Source organism: Cebidichthys violaceus, unplaced genomic scaffold, assembly GCF_023349555.1.
Source record: "Cebidichthys violaceus isolate CVI_PGR_0920_01 unplaced genomic scaffold, fCebVio1.0.p SCAF_92, whole genome shotgun sequence".
Classification (NCBI taxonomy): domain Eukaryota; kingdom Metazoa; phylum Chordata; class Actinopteri; order Perciformes; family Stichaeidae; genus Cebidichthys; species Cebidichthys violaceus.
Window position 1 is genome coordinate 176,046 of NW_027176978.1, and position 21,051 is coordinate 197,096.

Consider the following 21,051-nt stretch of genomic DNA (forward strand, 5'->3'; position numbering starts at 1 on the left):
TCCTGATTGTCATAATTAACTGGTTAATACACATGTAGAGAAATTCAACACGTCTACACAATTCACTGCTCGCTCCCTTCCCTCCCGTTTGTGTACCGACCTGCTCCCATTATGAATAGAAATGTGCTGTTCTAACGCTGCTCCCTACAATGTGCTTCTGTGAACGAACCGTCACTTTTAAGTTGAACATTTCCTTGTAATTGTCGATAAGAGGACTTCATTCTGCAGGGATGCATATGAATATTCAAACGGCGTGTGGTGGAATCAAGAGGTCAGACGGTGGAATGTACACGTTAGACATGTTAGGGTCAAAGGTTTTGGGGGCGTGAGGACAATCATGTAAACTCTTTACACAGTGTGTGCAGACAGGGGGGAGGGGGGGGGGGATATATAGCACCAGTTCAGAGTTCAAAACACAGGTGATGCCAGAAAAAAAAAAAAAAGCCACAAATGCCCTTTTAACACAAAACAGTGTGAAACCACAATCATCACCTTTTGATCTACTTTAGATTTTTTTTTTTTTTCCCAGTTTTTTTTTTCTGAGCACATTCTGCCAGGTGATGCGGGTAAGTGAGAGCAATATTATCCTGAACACACACACACACACACACACACACACACACACACACACACACACACAACTACTGGACTCACTTGGTGATTATTGCAGCTCTATTTTCTATGATAAAAGTCACAGTCTAGAAATGACGTCTACTCCACTAAGAGCCCCAGTGAGCCAGGGTCTCTGTGAGACTGCTACTGCCGCTAAATCCATCCAGACCACATCAGCTTTGCAGCAGGCAGCTGGCAGAAGGGGGAGGCCCCCCGTTTGTGCACCCGCTATCTGGCAAACTGGCAGTACGACGGCGTGGGAGAGGACAGCGGAGGACCCGGATCAGAGCGGGGAAACTCGTGACTCCGTTTACAGTACGGTTTGTTCTTGCCATGAAAATAGGAAAACATAGTGGAGAGAGGCCAAAAGTAGAGGGAGGAGTTGTAGTTGTTTTCTCTTTATGGTTCATGATGGTGCTTGAAGTCTCCTCCTCCTCCTCCTCCTCTTCATTACCGAGAGTTGCCGGCGGCGAGGTCCGTGGTCACGTGCTCGCCGCCACCCTCCTTGCGGCTGTTGAGGCTGGAGCTACAACCGCTGGGTTTGGGAGCCGCTGCAGCAGGGGAGAGAGCGAGGGAACCCCAAGAGGTGGGAGAGGAGGGGGACAGGGAAGGAGTCGGGGTGGTGGGTGAGGAGGAAGAGGAAGGGGAGGAAGCGGTGGGAGTAGTGGGGGAGGACCGGCTGCTGGGCAGGGGCAAGGAGGAGGCTCGCTGCTGCTCGCGTAGAAGGCGGCGATGGCGGAGGGTGGAGGAGAGGAGCAGGGCCTCGGCGCTCAGACCGGAGGCCGACAGGCTCACCAGCAGGGCCTTGGCTTGGCTGGAGGAGGGCGTGAGGGAGGGCTTCGCTCCCTCCTGGGGGTACTTCCTCAGGCCGGGGGCGAACGCCGCTGCAGGAGAGGTCGCTCGGCCCGAGAGAAGTCCCGCTTTGATACCAGAGAGGTATGGCTCAATGCTGCTGTTGGTCCCCAACGCCTTCAGGTAGAGCGGGGACACAGAAGAGGGGGAGGAGGAGGAGGCGGAGGGGGAGGGGTGGAGGTTTTCAGGGATCAAAGGGGAAAACCATGAAAAATTAAAGTCTTCAAATTGGCTGGGCACTGTCCCCCCCCCCCCCCCCCCCCCTCCCTCCCCCACCCGCAGCACTTTCCCTTACCATCACCGTCAAACATGCCCGTGCATGCATGCTTGCGCGCACACACACACACACACACACACACACACACACACACACACACACACACACACACACACACACACACACACACACAAATGCGTACAGGCTGCAGGCTGGGGTTCAGTGTAGACTTTGGAGTAAACACTGGTGATGTGAAAGAAGCTGATAAAAGTAAAAAAAAAGGCAGGGGTGGGGGGATGGGGGGGGGGCAGATGGATGTGTGTCGCTCTCTCAGGTGGACAGGAGGAGAAGGACGCTTAAGAGGACAGGTCGCTCACTGCTGCAGGGTCACAGTAGTAGGGCAGGACGGTGGAGTGGAGGGGGGGGGTTGGTGGTTGCAGGGCGGCACGGGTTCACACGGGGCGGGTGAGGTTGACCGCAGGAACGAGTAGTGGAGGGGTAAGGGAGGGGGGGGGGGGAGGGGGAGGGAAAGGTGAGAACAGAACAAGAGACAAACACAGGAGATCGTTATTCAGGTTGATATCAGCATGTGTGGCACACATGATGACCAAACCACTGATAAACACACCGTTGGTGATGCGGTGCAACACTACGTGACAAAGTAAATCACACTAATGTTGACCGACTTTCATTTTGACACGTTTTAATGACGTTTACTCATTAAAAAGAATGCAAAATATTCGGACCGACAAGGCAGCGTCACACAGTCCCCTCATGTAACGCTGGAATGAGTCACTAGGAGGCACTGTTCAGACACATTTCACGCAGCGTGTATTTGTCTCTCTTCTGCAGGTGAAGTTAAGGCAGAACGCATCCGTCAGAAAGCAGTTTGTAAGTTTTATCTGCAGGGGTCAGATGAACCAAGAGTGTTGAGATAAGAGCGAGAAAGAGCCAAACTTTATTATTAAGTATTTCACACTTTAGGGAAGTTCCGTTTGAGCTTTTCATAAGAAGCGACAGGAGAGGTTGTTGTTGTTTTTTTTTGTTGCGGTGGCTGCTCTAAAAGTTTTAAAAAGGCGTTTTGTTTTAGGGATTATGGGGTTTAGTTCTGCATGAAAGGAGAGCAGGTGCTCTGGGCTAGACGGCCGCCGCTGGGAGGCTTTCACCTGCTCTGTTGCAGTTCCAGAGACTGTGCCGCCAAGCGTCCCCAGAGAGCGGGGGGGGGGGGCTGTTCCTTCTGCTCGAGGAGCTCCTCTCAAGCCCGGCCGACACATTTACTGCTGGTCTGCGAGTGCAGCGGAGTGGCCGCTCTTCATCTCACGCACGCCGGAGCTGCCTGCCAAACCCACAGCCTCCCGGGATAGGGCTTCACAAACCCCCGACCTCGCGCCCAGCACCTTTAAAACGGGCCCCGTTTTCACCGCCAGAAGTAAACGAGACGGTCAAACGGGCAAATGGAAATAGGGTTGGTTTTTTTTGTGGCCGTGAAAGTGACTCACATTGCCCTCCTTGATCTGTGCCGAAGCAAACGGGGGGAGAAGTGGTATATGAGGTACTTATCCATAGTCAGCGTATTACGTACAGTAGTTGGCAATGGACACGCCCCCAAAACAGACCAGGAGTCTTTGGGGTTTTAAAGTGTTAAGATTGGATTCACCAAATTTACACAATAACTCTGTTTCTGTCACTGGAGTCTGGTGGCTTTAAAGAGAGGAAAGGTGAAGCAGTGAAAATATTCTAGATATATCTGACAATTAAACTGATAAAGATGTTTTTTAGGAGGCTAAAATACATTTTGCTGCTGCCCCCCGTCTACAGCAGTACATTGCGTTGCTCCTGTGCTGCTGTCTCCAAATCTACTGTGAGTAACACTCTGACTACGAATAAAGTACCTCTCACCTCAAAACATCTAAACTATCCCTTTAATGCTGCTTCTTTTTTTCTTCTCTCCAATGATAAAGTAAACTAAGACCACATTATTACGACACACTTAAGACACAAGTGTGTCGAGGCTTAACCCCTGGAATCTGATTGGCCACCCCTGGTGCTAAAGCTAAAGCTGCTATACCAAAAAAAACCAACAAATTACCATAAAACGAAAGCCACAATGTTCAGTCAGTCCGCATATCTTGATCTGGAAACGGCATTGCTAAACGCAGGACATTAAACCCAATAAAACGGTGGCAGTGCATCTAGCTTTAGCTGGATTGCAGATGGTACACAGTGACGTCTTAAAATGTTTAACTGTTCCTCCAGCTGGCTTTCACGACATGTTAATGTGCACCGGCTGCCTTTCATCTGAACTGCTGGGAAATGTCATTGTGTTGATAACGCCGCTGACGCCGAAGGTATTTATACATTTAGATCTATTAGCTGGGAATAAGGACCACAGAGAGAGAGAGAGAGAGAGAGAGAGAGAGAGAGAGAGAGAGAGAGAGAGAGAGAGAGAGAGAGAGTCTGAAGTGGTTCAAAACACGCCCTAGAGATGTCAGTCATCATGTGACCAGAGGAAACAAAAGAGAACAACACAGACGGGAACAATGTCGGGTAAAAAAAAAAGTTTTGGAGGGGGTCACATTGAGGGGAATTATGTCCAGGGAAAGGTTTTAATTAAGAGAAGAGACACCATTACCTTCATCTGTGGGGCGAGCGGAGAGGTCACCCACGGTGTGCTCGTCTGATTGTCAGAACAACAGATTCAGTCAAAAGTGTGTTCAGCAGGTGTGAGTTTGGAGGAGAAATGAGGGCGGGGGGGGGAGGGGGGGCACTGAGGGGGCTCACCTCAGGCAGGGGGTAGTTTCTAGGTTACAGCTCAATGATAAAAAGGCATAAACATGTGGATCCCTGAACGACACGCGACGGCAGACTGCGGCTGTTTTGACACATTCGGCACAAATTTATTCCGCAAACAATAACCGGCTCACTTTATAGCTGTGACAGAGAGAATGGAGAATGCTGATATTTTAGGTTTTTTTTTCGGTTGCCATAATTAGGGTTTCTCTTCAAAAAGATCACGAGCGCGATGTCAGTGACGGGTTCAGGAACACACCAGGTGAAGCGAACGTTCGGCAAAAAAAATCCTTAATGAGCTGTTTAAAGCTGAATACAAATGAGGCGGCCGGCTCGGTAATTTGAAGAGATGATAATCAGTGTTTGTTTTTTTACAGCATGGTCCACGCTCAGCTGTTTCATCATACTGCATTTTAAATGATTTATGAGACATTTTTTTTTTTTTTTAGCTATTTTCCATCTGTAAGCTGAATTGTCAGGATCTGTGCCGTTTTCTTGGTTTGACGTTGAAGTGGAAACGGAAAACACGGCGCTGGATTCTCGACATTCGTGCTTCATTAAGGTTTGAATAGAGTGCTGAAATATTTGTGTTTGTGGCCTTTTTCAACCGCTCTCATGCTGGAGCACACGGACGACTCTGCATGCTCAACAGAGTTCATGAGTCGATTGAACCCCAAAGAGTTCAATCATGAATGAATAAAGATATTATGAAATAACCATGAAAATATATGAATAAAACAGGAACTCAAGTTAAACTCAACTCATTATTATGTGATGTCATTTCATCATTCATTTTTACAATTTCAATTTCAAGCCAATTACACTTTTATTTAATGTCAATTATTTGACAATGTCACTTTTTATTATTATTATTTATCACTTTTCACGACAGTGGCGTTGTTACGCATATTTTAAAATAATGAGTACAGTTTTAATAAAATTTTTTTTTTTTTTTAAATATATGTTTATTTTTCACACAATTTATTTACAAAATAATGTATTTACATAACGAGTTGAGATGGTGCGTCTGCAGTAATGAGACTAGTGTGACCACATTGGTGTGTAAACTGACTCCTCCCCTTTCCTAATGAATGCTCTGTGCTTGTTTTTGTCAAACAAAACCTCTCCACACCTCCTACCTACTGCTGCACCAACAATGGACTACTTGACCTCCCAACTTCTCGCTGCACCTCGTACTTCAGAATGCGGTTATTGTGAGCGCTGCCACCGCTCACTGTTTGTTGTTGTTGTTGTTTTTTCAGTCAGCTGGTTCTTTGTTGTTCTTTCCGTTATTAAGCGGCTAAACTAAGCGGCTTGGTACCGACTTCCCACGCTGACAATTAGCTTTTGAGTGCCCACCGTCCCTTTGAGCGCGGCGCTTTCACACACACACACACACACAGCGTCAAGTGTCATTATGAAACATAGGGACTAATTTTGCTTTCATTAGACAAGTGTAGGAATCCACTTCTACTCTGAAATCACAGGGAACGAGAGAGACTGACGGGGGGGGGGGGGGGACAGCGAGGAGGAGAACCGGGCAGAGTAAAGAAAGTGGAAGACGGAAAGAGACATAAAGAAGAGGAAACATGAAAGACTTAATGGTGGGGAAAAGAGAGAGCTGTCCTCTTCATATTGAATAATCAGTGATTGCCAGTGACTCAAGGGGCGATTATTGCACGGCACTGCAGAGATTCCTCCCAATCTCCTCTCCGTCTGAGGAGACCAAAGCTTCATTACGTCCCCATCTCTGCAATCTCTCCCTCTCTGCCTCGCACATTCATTTCTCTGCAATCTCCAAGACTGAATTTGAGTCTGAACGCTCTGTCAAATTCAGTCGGGTATGGAGGTTTAGGTTCACTCCGCTGCTCCTGTTATTTTTCAAATTACACTGACATTAAGCCCCCCCCCCCCCCCTCCCCCCCACCGGTGCACAGGCGGGGTGCAAAAATCTTCTCTTGGCTATCCTGGACTGACACGCTTCAACGGTTCAATTTCCTCGCCTTCGGAGGCCATCGAGCGTCTTTATGTCCGGTCCTTTACCTTATTTTTATACGACCCAAACGCTGACAAATTAAAACTAAATCAGAAAAAAAAAAAAATGTGTTGAGCCAGCTATCAGGCAAATGTATAACAACGCAGGTGTAGAAAGAGGCTTCATCAGGGAGTTTTTGTTTCAAGTTTTTCCGATATTAAACTTCAGTCATTTAACATTTCTAATGTTATAATTAAATATAATAGAACTCGGACTTCAACTAGACGTGTTTGAAGGTGACCGGGCTGATTTCTAGTTTCACATTTTCTGAGACCGAATGAACAGAATCCAGGACTTAAACAGGTCTGTCATGATGACACACTATGCCAAGGAAAGGTGTTCTATCACTTGTTTTAATTGGTATTGACACTATAATCAGAGATGGTTTCTGGAGATGAAAAGTTGATTTAATTGAAGCGCGTATCCTCCGTCTCTCTGTGGGACTCTTTGATCTGTTTCCACAAACTCTGATAATGAGACCACAATATCACTTTGCCGTCAAAGAATTAACGATCATCAGCTAAACTGGTTTTAAATTTAAATATTCATAGCCATAGTCTTAAACGGCTATAAATAACGGCCATCTCAGCCACGTTGCAGTTTACATCCATGTCTGTCCAAAACTGTCACTTTTATCATTTTATCCTGCGACACATCTGTGTGAAAATGTCACAATTAGCATACGAGCTCCTAGGTTATGGCCGAAAAAACTTGAGTCCATGTGGACGTTTGTGCCAAATCTGGAGAAATTCCCCGTCGGCGTTTATGAGACATTGCATACAAATAAATAAAGCGGAATATATTAAATATCACACATTGTGTGAAGCGTTCGCTCTCGGTGGAGCATCGTGGGGACGTGCGGTAGTTGTGTGGAGCAAGAAGAGGACCGAGTGGAGGTGAAGCGTGATGGTGAAGGCCAATGCCCGCTTGATCTGGTGTGTGACAGACAGACGGAGGTGTGTGAAGGTGCCACCACCTTGACGACAAAACATGTTTCTATATCAAGAACAAGGTCACCAAATTTGCCAGTATATGTAAAAAAAAATAACTCTCTCTCTCATCTTTCTTGATTTATAGCAGGCACAGATCATTTCCTCTCTCTTTGCCCCAGTTTCACATCGAGGGCAAAGCAAAAAAAAAAATGCTATTTTTCATCATCTTCACTCGTGTGATTTTTATTCCCCATCTTCTGTGCGAGACTTTTTTTTTTTTTTTTAATTCCTGAAAATACATCTACGGCCTCGGGCTGCCACCGCCTCGTAAGGCGACCAATGCCGAGCGTGTCTGAAAAATACTGTGTCAAGTCTGCCGATGCGCTGCCAGATCAAGCGTGCTTCGGCCTTGACGGAGCTAAATATAGAAAGGAGGTACCTGGTGCTGGCCCTGGATCTTCAGGAAGTCCTCTCTCCTGCCACTTTTAGTCTTGTCTGTGCTGTTCTGCTGCAGGTGCTTCAGTTTGGAGGCGGCCGAGGAGTGGAGGACCTTACCGACGCTTGAACTGTTCCCCCCCTGGAAGCAGAGGAGAGGCATGTGAATCAGACCTTGGCCACACAGTACATGTTCATGCATTTCACTTCTCCTCTTCGGTGCCTTTAGTTTACGCATCACGCACACATCAGACACACATCAGCTCCGTACAGTGTTTGATTCCAGCAAGCGAGTCTCTCCCCTGTGACCAACGTTTTTTTTTTTTTTTTTAAGATCAAGAACTTGTAACTGATGCGACTGAACAATCCGCTTCACAGAGTTTCACCATCCATGAAAACATAAACGACAAAGACGGAGAATATAGAAACGCAGCATCAAAACTGACGTTGCGTATCCCGGGCCTCACCGCGGGATCCACGAGGCAGCGCGCTAAATGATCTTTCCCGCTGAGTTGCTCTCTAATACGCACTAAAAAAATAAATAAAACACACACATTCAGTCAAGTTCCCACCCCTACTGTGCCTCTTCTGCACACAGAGACATTAGCTGAGAGAGAAAAAACAAAACGAATAAACGATGAACTGTAGGAGCGTCGAGCAGCCGATCTTCCTCTGCTACGGTAATTAAAGACACAGAGAGCTGGCTGAGCCCATTTTCTTTTTTACTCCTGTTGAATTTCCAAACGCAGACATAAAATATACAGCGTCTTCCATGTTTTATTTAATGTGCCGATTAAAAACGCAACCGTAATGATGTGGGGCTTGAGAGGGGATCGCTTGTCGGCGGGAATTTGGTGAGCAAACGTCGGACAAGAGCCGGGAAAGAGTGCTGGATAATGTTGAAGTTGGGAGTGACGAAATAATGCGCGGAGACACTGTAATCCTCCGCCGCGCCTACGGGAACGCTCCCCGTCTCCACATCAGAAGGGCTTGAAAACTCGCCGCGACAGCGATGACTGTCAATTACCGCATCCCTGCCCCGAGTGGGAGGCGTTCAACGGGCAAACGGGGGAATACTACTGTCAAGACACCTCGCGGACGCGCAACAAGTCCTTTTGATTATCGCTTAATCTTCTGTTGCGTTACGCTCAACTGGAGGCGAGTTGAGAGAAGGCTGCTAATGGAGTTCAACACGTGGTCGTTAGATATTAACGAGAGGGGCATTCGAAGTGAGTTCTGTCTCCATACAGGTTCCTGGGCAGTGAGGTTCATAATAAAGTTACTCTTTGTTCTGGAAACGCAAACATCACTGTAACTTTTGGTGTGTATTATGTGACGCAATACATAAAATACACCCTTCAAGCTCGTTTAAATACTGAGCAGCTGATGCACCGTGACGTATTTATTGGGTTTATTTCTGAGGCTGGATAACAAGACAGAACAAAGGTGAGAAGATCGAGTGAACAAGTAGAGAGGAAGGGGGGAAAAAAAAGAGAGAACAAAATGAAGATATTTTGTATTATCTATGCATTTGTGTGTCACAAAAGGGTGGCTCGATTATTTACGGACAGAAAAAAAACAGATGTCAGGACAGATCGATAGAGAAACAATGAACAGCTCTGGGCTCAGCGGGAGAGCGTCTCCAGCACCAACCGCAGAGCAGACAAGTACAGAGGAAGTCTGTTGTCTGTCCCCCATTACGTGTGTGTGTTTTCGATTTCATAAAAGCAAATCAAATGCCGCCATTTTTGTCAGGGAGCAGACATCAGAAGATTGAAAGTGAAGTTTCCAACAGACACCCAGAGAGAAGCAGCGGAGACAGAAGACAAGAGCATGCTGCTTCGGAGCAGGAATCTGCACAGCGGGCGAAAGCAATGAACCTGGATCGATGCCGGGCTGAGAGAGGACGGCTTGGGTGGGACCGGCGGCTTCTTGGTCTCCGAGGTCGGACCGCCCGTCACCTGTGCGGGAGCGCTTTCCGCGGCCGCCTCGGTGTAGAGCCGCTCTGCCGTCGGATGGCCACCGATCTCTATCAAGGTGTTCTCCAGCTCACGGATAGTTTCCTCCAAGCTGTCCATCCGCCTGTAGGCGCTGCACCGGATATCATCTCTCGCTTTCCTCTGGCTCCGGTTGGATGGGCCGTCCGCAGAGAGATCGGACCCACTGGGCTTCACGTTTGTCGGTTTCTGCTGCACCTCAGGAATCTTGATTTCGCCGCTGCGATGAAGTGTCAGCACCCTGTCCCCCGTCTCCATCCCTCTCCTCAGAGCCTCCACCAGAGAGCCCTGCTGGTCCGAGTGGAGGGAGGATTTCATTCTGGGTTTGGGCACCGGCTTGGATGACTCCAAAAGGGAATGCAGCAGCCTGTAGGCGTCCCTGACCGTTTCCCCCTCTCTGAGGAGCACGAGGAGAGGCCGGCCTCTCAGCTGGACCTCAGGGACTTCATTAGTGTGCGGTGAGACGATCAGGGTCTGCAGAGCTTCTCCTAAAGTCCTGCTGAGCTCCCGGGCCTCAACGGGAGACACCACCCTGACCTCCAGCTCTGTCAAGAGCAGGGCAACTTCCTGTTTCAACTCCACTTCCTCCTTAAAACAGCACTCTCGCTGAGGAGGGCTTCCAGAGGAATCCCTTTCTTTTGAAAATCTAGCGCCGTAGGCGGCGTGATGAGCGGTCCGATCTCGCGACGGACTCTCTTCTAGAGGCTCATTTGCTGTATCTCTGACAGGATCCTCTGAGGCAGTGGGCGACGCTGGCAAACACTCTGTCAACACGACGCCGGGGACGGGAGACGAGCGCCTTCCCTACAAATGAGGAAAGCACTTGAGGTTTAAATTTAAACACACCGAACTGGACTTAGCTGCAGTACAATCCAACAACTTGCTGCGTGAGATCACTGCAAACTCAAGACAACCGAAAAAAGATAGAAGAGGGAGCGAGTTTAGCAGCTTGCATGTAATGTTTGTCTCGATAACGTCCTGTGAACATAAGCATCAGTTTAACATGTGTGGGCTGCTTACTGCTGCTTCTGACGTTCTGCCTGGGAATCAGAAACGGTTCCCAAGTATGTTTCCACATGCAAGGAACTTGACGATTGGTGCATAATAGTAAACACAGTGCAAAAGCATAAAGACAGAATTTAAGATAAAAATAGAAACATTTACAGTAGAAAATGTAGCGCTCTCTCTCTCTCTCTCTCTCTCTCTCTCTCTCTCTCTCTCTCTCTCTCTCTCTCTCTCTCTCTCTCTCTCTCTCTCTCTGCGGAGCAGTCCAGTAAGATTCCACTGCAGAAAAAACACACAACACAACACAACACAGAGCGTCCCTCATGTGGTTGTGAACGGCATTCATATCATACTAAGGAACTCAACAAGTATGCATTACATACAGTATATAACACTGTGGTTCTTTATATTCTATGCAAGTTTTTTAATTCATATTCTTTTTTTTCCCACATTAAATAAAATAAAGAAAGATGTTCAACTTTAGCTTCCTGTAGCTCACTGTTTTGGTTTACAGCACAAATGATGTATGATTGAGTCGCAGCAACACAGCTGATGAATGTATATCAGTCAGTTTTTAATGTCCCCAAAATCACCAAAAATGATTAATGCTACTTTTACCTTCAAGTTGTGCGTGTGTGTGTGTGTGTGTGTGTGTGTGCGTGTGTGTGTGTGCAAAGGATCACACTTATATCCGGCGGTGGTCGGGTACACATGGTTATTCAGTACCAGTTTGAGACGCGTAATGCAATTACAAAACCGCAGGCTTGTGTGGAAATAAGACCTCGCTTCGGTGTGTTCCAAAAGTACCTCTAACACAGCGTGCGTACGCATTAAGAGCAACAGCATCTGCTGAGGTGAGACTCTGCGTTTAGCTCGGTAGAGACAGGAGGAGTGGACGTGGCTCGAGGCCGAGGGGTGAAAAGAACAAAGAAGGTTTGCAGAGGGCAGCAATCCACAGCACTCAGGGTCAGCCGGAGTGCTTTACCTCGGTGCCTGGGGCCTCAGAGGGCCACAGGTCCGGTCTGCAGGAGGGTAGACTTTTCCTGCTGCGAGGGCTAACAGACAGGGAGAGGGGGAGGGGGAGGGGGAGCCTGAGTGGGGCTCTCTCAAACAGCTGGGGAGGCAAGAGGGAGGTTTGAAAGCGGTAATAAATTGTAGGACACAAACACAGCAGACACTGAATAACCAAAATCTGCTTTTGTTGACTCTGTGCTCCATCAAATTTGAGGCAGGCCATCTCAAAACACAGTCCAAGGAGCCGTCGGGGTCCATCTGTCTGTCTGTGATCTGTGAGCCCGGGGTTGGCGATGTGTGTGACTGAGCAGTGTGTGATCTTTGGGCTCTCCTGGTGCCAGGGGCGTGGAGGACATATGGCACCTGCTGCTTGAACATGTGGTAAACGATGGCGAGCACGGCTGCTCGTGAGCACGGGCGAGCGCTAAAAAAGAACCAGCGGCAGATTGTGGACGTAACATAAATAAAAAAAAAAAAAAAAGAGCGCCGTTTTCCAAGTCATTAAACAACAACCAATTGAGGTTACAGTCAACATGACACACATCCCGCGTTTGTGTTTACCTCTAATTCGGCAGCGATTCTCTCCTCCTCTCCTTCCTCCTTGTCCCCAGAGGCCAGTGTGGGGGGTGTAGACGCAGGACGGGGGTTTTCAGACACGGTCCTCCTCAGTTTTACGTGCAGCTTCTGGCCTTCGGCCTCCTCAGATTCAGACTTCTACAGTCGGCAAATACAAAAAAAAAAAAGAAAAACGAAAAAAAAAGAGGCTTTGAACATATCTGAAGCCAGAGTCGCAAGCCTGCAGCTTCAACTTTGTATAGACAAGCACACACAGTGTTTTTGATCTCACAAGAATTACTGTTAAAACAATAGCTTAGCACGAACAACCTTTATGGGCAAACTTATCTGTTGACGTTTACATCTGAGGGGGATCCTTGTGAAATTAAAATATGTGCGTTTGCACACTCCTTTCTTTATGTGATGCACATTTATTTTTTTACGACCGTGTGCTTGTGAATTCTCTCTGTCTCACCTTTATACTTTTCCCAGGAATGAGGGGCTCTCCGCTGCGGCTGGTGATGCCTGGAGAAGACGGGAAGCTGCGTCGAGGCGGAGGAGGAGGAGGAGACTTGGAGGGTTTCTCCGTGCGATATCGCGGTACCGTCAGCTCGTCTGCAAAAAAAAACGTAAGTATTTCGGGCATCTTGAGAGAGGACAAGCTGTGAGGCGTTTGCAGGCATTATGATATGCGTAAAACCCGCTTTACTCAATATTGAATGTCGAGTGTCTGATTGAATTTATAGAACAAACCAACTTTTTTTTAAAAAAATGTTCAAATGTTTTATTTCAGTTTCGGGAACACGTGAGAAAATCTGATGATCTGCAGGGCTTGTAAAACTATTTTCAAACTAATTGGATTCAGTTTAAAATGAACGGTGGTTACCCTAAAAGAAAAAAAGTAGTTCTAATTCAGTAGTTGTCAATTTGAAGAGCAAACGTTTATTCTTGACTGAACTCTCCATCTCACCAGAGCCACGCCTGGATCCTCCCTCTTTCCCGGACAGCTTGTGCTGGGGCTTGCTGACGCGGTGGTCTGGGGCTCCGACCCCGCTTTGGAGGATCTGGGAGGACGGAGTGTTGGAGGAGGGCTTGAGCTGCTTGGCGGCGAAGTCCAGGTCCGGAATAGCTTTCAGTAACTCGGCCTGGGTCTCCTCCAGCAACCGGTTGATGTCCTGGGCGCTGTACTGGGTCAGACTGGCTCGCTTCTCCTCCCAGTCCCGCTCTGCTGCCTGTGGAGTGCAGAGAGACGGATTTAAACACTTCATAAACACACAGACGATGTGACGCTGCGGGACTGGTGTCGCGATGTGATTTCTCAACGCAAACAGAAGAAATAATCCCTACCAGTCGGACCTCCACGGATAGCGCCTTGTCAGCTAAAGCCCGGCGTTCCAGCTCCTCCAGGGCTTTGCCCTTGTGGGGAACGGGAGGATGATTGTCCTTGTGAGGACCGGACAGGGACCCGTGGCCTCGGCTGAGGCTGGAGTGGGGGCTCCAGTTGGACAGGCTGTTGCCTCCCCCGAGATCATTGATCGTGAGCTGTGGGCTGGTGGAGATGTCGAAGTCCGAAAACTTTCGCAAGTCGTCGTTGTGCTTTGATGAAGGACTGGAGAAGTCCTCCTGCTTCTTCCACACGCCCTCATTGGCTTGTCTGGTTAATTAAGACACGGAAGATGAATTCATTAAACAGCTCTTTGAAATGTAACACAAACATGAATAATCCATGACTTCAAGTGAAAACAATTGTTGCTGAATGCCAAAAATATTATTATTTTTTTTTTTTTTGGAAACCTCCACCAATTCTCTCTTTCATCCACAAATATGAGAGAAAAACTGAATTTGAAAGCTCTTCTGATCAGTGAGGTTAATTAAACCAGAAAATGCTTTTTTTTCAGACACACGGCTGATTAGGAGATAGACGACAGAATGCTGAAGGGCACATTTTAAAAGTCCCAAGTAAAATGAAAAAGTATTTATTCATGTGGCTGAAAAGAGCCTTCATGAGGGTGTTACCCATGAAGTCATGTGGTCACTCTAACGCTCGATGCTTCAGTGCAGCCTCCAGGACTAACACGCACACATTATGACTGTAAATCATCTCTCTGTCTCTGCTGGTTTTAAGAGCTTTTGGCTTAAAACAATAAATGTTTAATGGCGGAAATATCTAATCCGATTTAACAGCAATATCTAATCAATTTGTCCTCGGTCCGAGGCCCGTCTGTCCACCACGTTTTAAGAAAATCCATAATGTTCTGCTGACTCGCAAACAAAGGAGGGGCGAAAACATCATCTCTTTGGCCGAGGTACAAATGGAAAAGCCTTCCGCAAATTATAAATGGGTGCGTTTTTTCGCGTCGGCTAATGTCGGACATATTTCACTATGAGTGTCACCACGTGAGAATGCATCGCACAAAAGCACTTCCATCAGTATTACTTCAAAACTGTCCGCACGTTGACTTAAAGATGGACGAGTCTTTAAGAATCCTTAAATTCAGCTTCTCTTCATAAAGCATGAAGGTACTGAGCAGGTTCGTACTTGCGCATGGTGGCGAGGGTGTCGGTTATAGACTTGCAGCGTTTCAAAAGGGCGTCGAGCCTGTGCGGCTCTTCTTTCAGGAATTTGACGGCCTCCACCTCCACCCTGAGCACCACCCGCATCTTACTCTGCAGGCCTGGGAACTGATCTGCGGGAGAAAGAAGAGAAGTAACACGAGAAACCAAACCCCCAAACAAGTCAATTCCTCTCGTCAAAAGCCTTTTGAGTTAATCGAATGAAACGGTTTTTGAACTACTGTAAATGGTCAGTCATCTAATCAGTGCTTTATAAACTGTCTGAGTAAAAAAACTGGTTTCTGTGTTGTGCACAGAACGTGAAATGACTCACTTTTCAGCTCCGTGAGTGTTTCTCCCAGCTTTCTCAGAAGAGTGGCCTTCTCCTCCAGCTCCTGCACCGTCACCAGCTTGTGGTTGACAGACGACTCCTTCTGGATCTCCTCCACTGACTTCTCCAGGTCGCTGGGATGGAACAGACAGAAGGCTGAACACCAGGGATTCCTCTGCTACGACTTAAGATTTCACTGAATATCTACCGGAGGATTATGCCGTTAAAAAGAGTTTCGGTAAAACCTCTGCCAACAAACTGTCTCTCGATCAACTGGCAGGAGGAGCAACGGTTCTGCACAGCTGAACCGGAGGAGGGTGGACGGGCGCTCAAAACTTTTAAAATACAGAATCCGTACGAACGTCTGGTCTGCTCCGCCTCAAGTCATATAAATCCGCCTTAAGTTATGTAATGAATGAAAGCTCCATGTATAATTAACCAAAACATAAATTGGCCATTAGCCGCGCTGAATAACCGACATTGATTAGCAGAGATCGACTAACAGTTCAACCAATTAGTCCGCAATCAAAAGCGCCGCTCGGACTGAGATCCAGGAAGTGAGACCCAGGACTTATTACCAGCGGAACATTTCCACATGTGAGACAGATGCAACTTATCTTGATTATTAAATCTCAAGGTAGCTCTCCACTCTGCTTTTTGCAGTCACTTCAATTAGTTGCTGGACCGTTTCGTGCCTCAGATCTTAATAAGCATCTTGCTCTATGCCGGGCTTAATTACAGTGACAATTTCATCCCATCGCGGCGTCGCCCTGCGACTCTTCTAATTATGAAAACAGATATGAACTTTGTCACGTTGAAGCAATTATGAAATATGCGATAAATGTATATATATATATATATATATATATATATATATATATAATATATATATATATACCACACACACACACACACACACACATTCTATTCAATTCAAGCGCGTACATGTTTCTTTTGATGACTAATGTTTGAATGGTTATTAATTTAAAAAAACAAACAAAAAAAAAGCTAAAGACGTTATCATGCTGTCACTGACTGGAGCTGCTGGATGATGAGCTCCTCCTCGTTGAGGTACTTGAGTCTCTCCTCCTCCACCAGGAGGCGCTGTCTCTGCAGAGGGTCCTCCTGCTTCCTCAGGGCGTCGGCCACGCGCACGTTCAGCTCCGCCTCCGTCCGCTTCAGCAGAGTTCGCACCGAATTTTGGTCTCCATCTGCGCACACACACGCGCATTCAAACACAAATGTTAGAGATTAAATATTGCTCTTTCTTCGCTCACTCCGCGACTATTTTATCAACGTCACCCTGGTGAGAATACTTTAACGTAACAACGGGACAACGAAGAGGAGTATCGTGGTCGCCTGAGGCGTTCCAAAACAGACCTCAGTGATTCACAGGGACTAACTGAGGGAAGGCCGAGGCCTCTTGTTGTCACTCTGCGACCGTCCTCTGCCACAAGAACATTTTGCTCTGACTGCTTATGTATCATCCAGCAACCATGGCATCAGACTGCTTTGTGAGTCTTCCGCCTTAAAAGCACTGCCAGCAAGCAGTTCTCTGTGTGTGTGTGTGTGTGTGTGTGTGTGTGTGTGTGTGTGTGTGTGTGTGTGTGTGCGTGTGTGTGTGTGAGCCTGTAATGTTTCTCCTAACACAGAAAGCCGGGGCTGCCCCGAGGAGAACGAAGGCTGTCCACGGACAGAATCGGTGAGCGTGAACTCGGCTCCCTCTCCGTGTTCTGAATGGAATATTCTACGGGACGACTGCATGTAATACAACTCCCTGCGATGGAAAAACACCTGGTAAGCAAGAAAAACTGAATAATTGATCGGCCTTATGTTCCAGGAGGTTAGACGGGACGCCGACGTGTTAAAATGACCCAGTATTCCCTCAGCTATACCCACCAGTACTGATGCTGCCGATGCATCGCGCCCAAACACAGGGAGTGTGATAAAATATTTAAACAAAATATAATATATACAGAAAAATAAAATTCATTGATTATTTGTTTTACTCCCTCTCTCCCGGTTGCCTGTCTCTCCTGCTCACTGTCTCTGAATGATTCATGAGCAGCATGTAGAATTCAAGCCGCTATCCGTCGCCATGGGCATCCGTACAGGTGCAGAGGTCACATACAGGTACGGGATACAAGCACCGCTTCCATTGTTTCTCTCTCTCTCTCTCTCCTCTCCTCTCTCTCTCTCTCTCTCTCTCTCTCTCTCTCTCTCTCTCTCTCTCTCTCTCTCTCTCTCTCTCTCTCACTGCTGAGCCTTTTCAGGAAGCTCGTGTGACTGCTGTTCAGGGAACAAGTAAAAGCACTGCGTGGCCATCATCTGTCGCTCCCATTACCTCTCCTTTCTCTTCTTCTCTGCCGCCGAGAGCGTTTAACTTCCCCGTCTCTTCCTGCTGTAGCCGCGGCAAACGCCGGCATCACAGATAAGACGGAGTAAACGAGGACGCCGTCGCCACAATTTTAGGTTAACTTTTGTGGCATTTAAATCGGGATTCCGAATCCGTCGTGACATTTTGTATTTCTGTAGCTTCTTATCTTCCACTCATTCTATTTTATCATAAATCCTCAAAAGGTATAATGACCTCAATGTGTCACGCAGTACAGCTATGTGAACCTGCAGGTGTTATTTACTGTGGGTTGTAGTATTGAAGAGAAGATCAAATAAACATCAAAGCCGGCGATTGCTGCATACAGAGCGTGTGTGTGTCGAAATACTTTACAGCATACATCCGACATCATAGACTGACGACTGCATTCAGAAAATTCTAATATTGAATAGACAGAAATATTTTCTCTCGATGGGATATACTTTGTACCTGGATTTTGCGCAGCTGCCGAGCTGTTTGCGCAGGTCGGTGGCGTTCTGCTGCAGGCCGTGCAGGTGGAGCTGCATCTTCAGGCGCCCGGCGCTGTTCACCGGCGTCGTGTTGGAAGGCGGCGGCGGCATCAGAGCCAGAGGAGCCGACGGCGTGTGAGCTGCCAATCACAGAGCGGGGGGACACAGAGCGTCACCGGGGGGGGGGGGGGGGGGGGTGTCGTCGTGGAAACAAATTGATTAAGTTTGCTGGGCTGTGCTCCCGTGAGATTTTCAGTCACGCAGCGCGACACATGGAACAAACACACACAAACAAACACACACACAAACACACACACACACAAACACACACACACACACACACACACACACACACACACAGGCCCAAGAAATGTACGTCAATAGAAAATCTGGGCACACACTGGAACAAATACAGTGTGTGAATGCTGAAAAAGCACCATTTTCACAAAACTCTAATAGCCCACTGGGAGAGATGAGAGCTCATGCTATTAGTAACCCATATAGAAGTGCAATTAGTCTGTTCAGTAGTGACACACAGGGGGATAACCATGCTCTTATCTTCACACAGGGCTTTGCGAGTATGGCCATTGACTCCTCAGTTATTCACACACACACACACACACACATACACACACACATTTACAAAGGAGAGCCAAGTCTGTGACGAAAACAACTTTTTTTGAAAATTCCCAAAGGAAAAAGCCAAGCAGAAATTCCAAAAGTAGAGACAGAGACAGGGCGAGGGAGAAGGAGAAGGGGGGGGGGGGGGGGGGGGGGGGGCTGTTCTCCGGGAAACCAGCCAGGAGGAAAACGTGAGGATAGACGCCGCCAGCTACCCAGCAACACCACACACCCATACAGAGGGCAGAGAGCCATGAGAGATGTCTGAGAGGAGAAATTAAGAAGGGCGATAGAGGAGGAGATGGCAACTACCTTTCTGCTTCAGCCGTCCAGCTGGAATGTAGAAAGAGTGAGCCGGTTACCGAGAAATGAATTAACGAGAGGCTGACAGAGAGTCTTAAAAGTTCATATTTACAGATATGATGATCCTGGAGAGAATGTTTATAGACTACACCAGAGAAAATGACTCTTAAGTGTTTTGGCGGCGTATCAATTTGTGAGGGAGCTTCAAAAGACGACTGTGTCCTTGCCTGAACTTGTGAAGGTCTGGCTTCAGAATAGCTTTGTTTGTGCCAAAACTGCCAGAACATTCAGGACGCGGCACAGAAACAGGAATGAGAAGAATTATATTTGTTTTAGAAATGCTTCAGTATGTATGGGCGAAACAATTCCCATCAGTATTTCAAAAAGTCTATGCTGAAAAATATATATATTTTTAAATTAAAGTCGAATAGTTTGATAAATAACATTCAATTCACTATCTATCTATCTATCTATCTATCCACCACATAGATAGTAAAAAGAGAAATAAACCTTCCAAACACAAATCTGTCTGTCTTATCACCTCTATGTTTGTTTGTTTAACACCTTTCAACAGCTTCAAGCTGTTTCAAGCTGCATATTTTCACGTTCGTCAGAGCCTCACCAGCATCCCCCCCCCCCCCCTGCTTCCTGTATTTTCGCTTAGTGAGCTAAAAACTACCCTCATAATGGTGAAATTCATTAAATACTCTCTAGTGCATCCTTCCTTTAAAGTCTCAATGGCCTCTAACTTTAACAATTCTATAAAGTGCATTCGATCTCTTATTTTAAATGGTGAATGAGTCCTTTGGAATGAAACTCTTCTGGAGAAAAACAAACGTGAAAGAGGGAAAAACAGAAGGGAGTGATGTATGAGGTGGAAGCCTAACCGGTTTGAATCAGTTAAAACGAACTCTGGTGTGTTTGCATGTTAAGTTCGGCTCATTTGGGCCGGTGCGAAAGCTCTGGTGCGGCTCGTTTGTGGCCTGAAAGGACAAACGGCCAGAATATTTTTGACAGTATTAACGAGATTTTAGCATGATTTCAAAGAAGTCACCAGAATCTGATCTGTCAAATCATGAGTTACCTGTCAGTCTGTTTAACTTCCAGTTCAAAAGCAGTGTGAATGCAAACTGGAACCAGAACTACAAGGCAACTATGCAGAATTGCAAATAAACCCTGTAAACCAGGAGGTCGCCATCACTGCTTGTTTGTGGCCATCGTCCCCTTTAAATTGCGGCGCATTGATTTCAGGGAAAAAAAAGTGATCAGTGGTGCGAGTAAACAAGAAGGCAGGTAACGGTTTGCTAACACGGGTCACAATCCCGCTGCTGTACTCACTTCCAGTGGCGGAGCCGTCACTGTTGGTTTCGGTCTTCTCGCTGGAAGAGAAAGGTAATGTCCGTGAGAACTCCGTCCCTTGGTCCGGAGGGCAGCCCGCCATCATGCAGAGACGCAGCAGGCCGCATCTAAGGGATCAACGGCCACAGGGCAAGGCAATTACAGTGCTAACGCTAACGGCACCACTACCGGACGCTAACAAAGTTATCTTCGTGTTCATGAGGCTGAAGCGCCGCGATAACACCGTTCCAGGTGTAAACCTCAAAATCTAGTGAAAAGCTACACATCTCTATGCATCAAGGCATGAATCAATAGCACTGTGCCCTGTAGCTAACGCTCAGTGCTACGTACTCACACAAGGTAATGGCTCCGATAATAGCCTGCTGCCGCTGCTGTCGATAATGCTGCCCGTGTGTCTGACCTGAAGCTGTATCTGTGAGTTTTGGAGGGTTAATGGGGTATAATGGAGGGTCTTACGTGCTGTCACTGTCTGGCGCTCTGGTCAGCACACTCTGGACCAGGCCAGTAAGGCTGGCTATCTGCTTCTCCATCGCCTCCATGCGCTCCAGACGATGATCCTGCAAATGCAAATCGTCACAGATGGATCACCGAACACT

The 21,051-nt window shown here is 47.2% G+C and overlaps 2 protein-coding genes across 2 annotated transcripts in view; both read right to left on the minus strand.

The window, feature by feature from the left end:
• Positions 1-282: 282 nt before the first annotated feature.
• On the minus strand, positions 283-1,752 carry LOC137867944 (uncharacterized; the record flags this gene model as incomplete). The annotated part of the gene is made up of 1 exon (XM_068704444.1): positions 283-1,752. A coding segment is annotated over one exon (690 nt), but the record flags the coding sequence as incomplete, so codon positions are not given.
• srcin1a (SRC kinase signaling inhibitor 1a) overlaps positions 1,722-21,051 on the minus strand; it is a 19,583-nt gene continuing 253 nt past the window's right edge. Inside the window, 16 exon segments of the mRNA XM_068704445.1 lie at positions 1,722-2,060; positions 7,878-8,015; positions 9,754-10,674; positions 11,861-11,989; positions 12,451-12,603; positions 12,920-13,059; positions 13,415-13,676; positions 13,792-14,098; positions 14,984-15,131; positions 15,332-15,462; positions 16,365-16,533; positions 18,146-18,172; positions 18,175-18,312; positions 19,106-19,126; positions 20,435-20,562; positions 20,912-21,012. Of these exon segments, the coding sequence (XP_068560546.1) occupies positions 2,055-2,060; positions 7,878-8,015; positions 9,754-10,674; positions 11,861-11,989; positions 12,451-12,603; positions 12,920-13,059; positions 13,415-13,676; positions 13,792-14,098; positions 14,984-15,131; positions 15,332-15,462; positions 16,365-16,533; positions 18,146-18,172; positions 18,175-18,312; positions 19,106-19,126; positions 20,435-20,562; positions 20,912-21,012 (2,919 nt within the window). The 3' untranslated portion in view covers positions 1,722-2,054.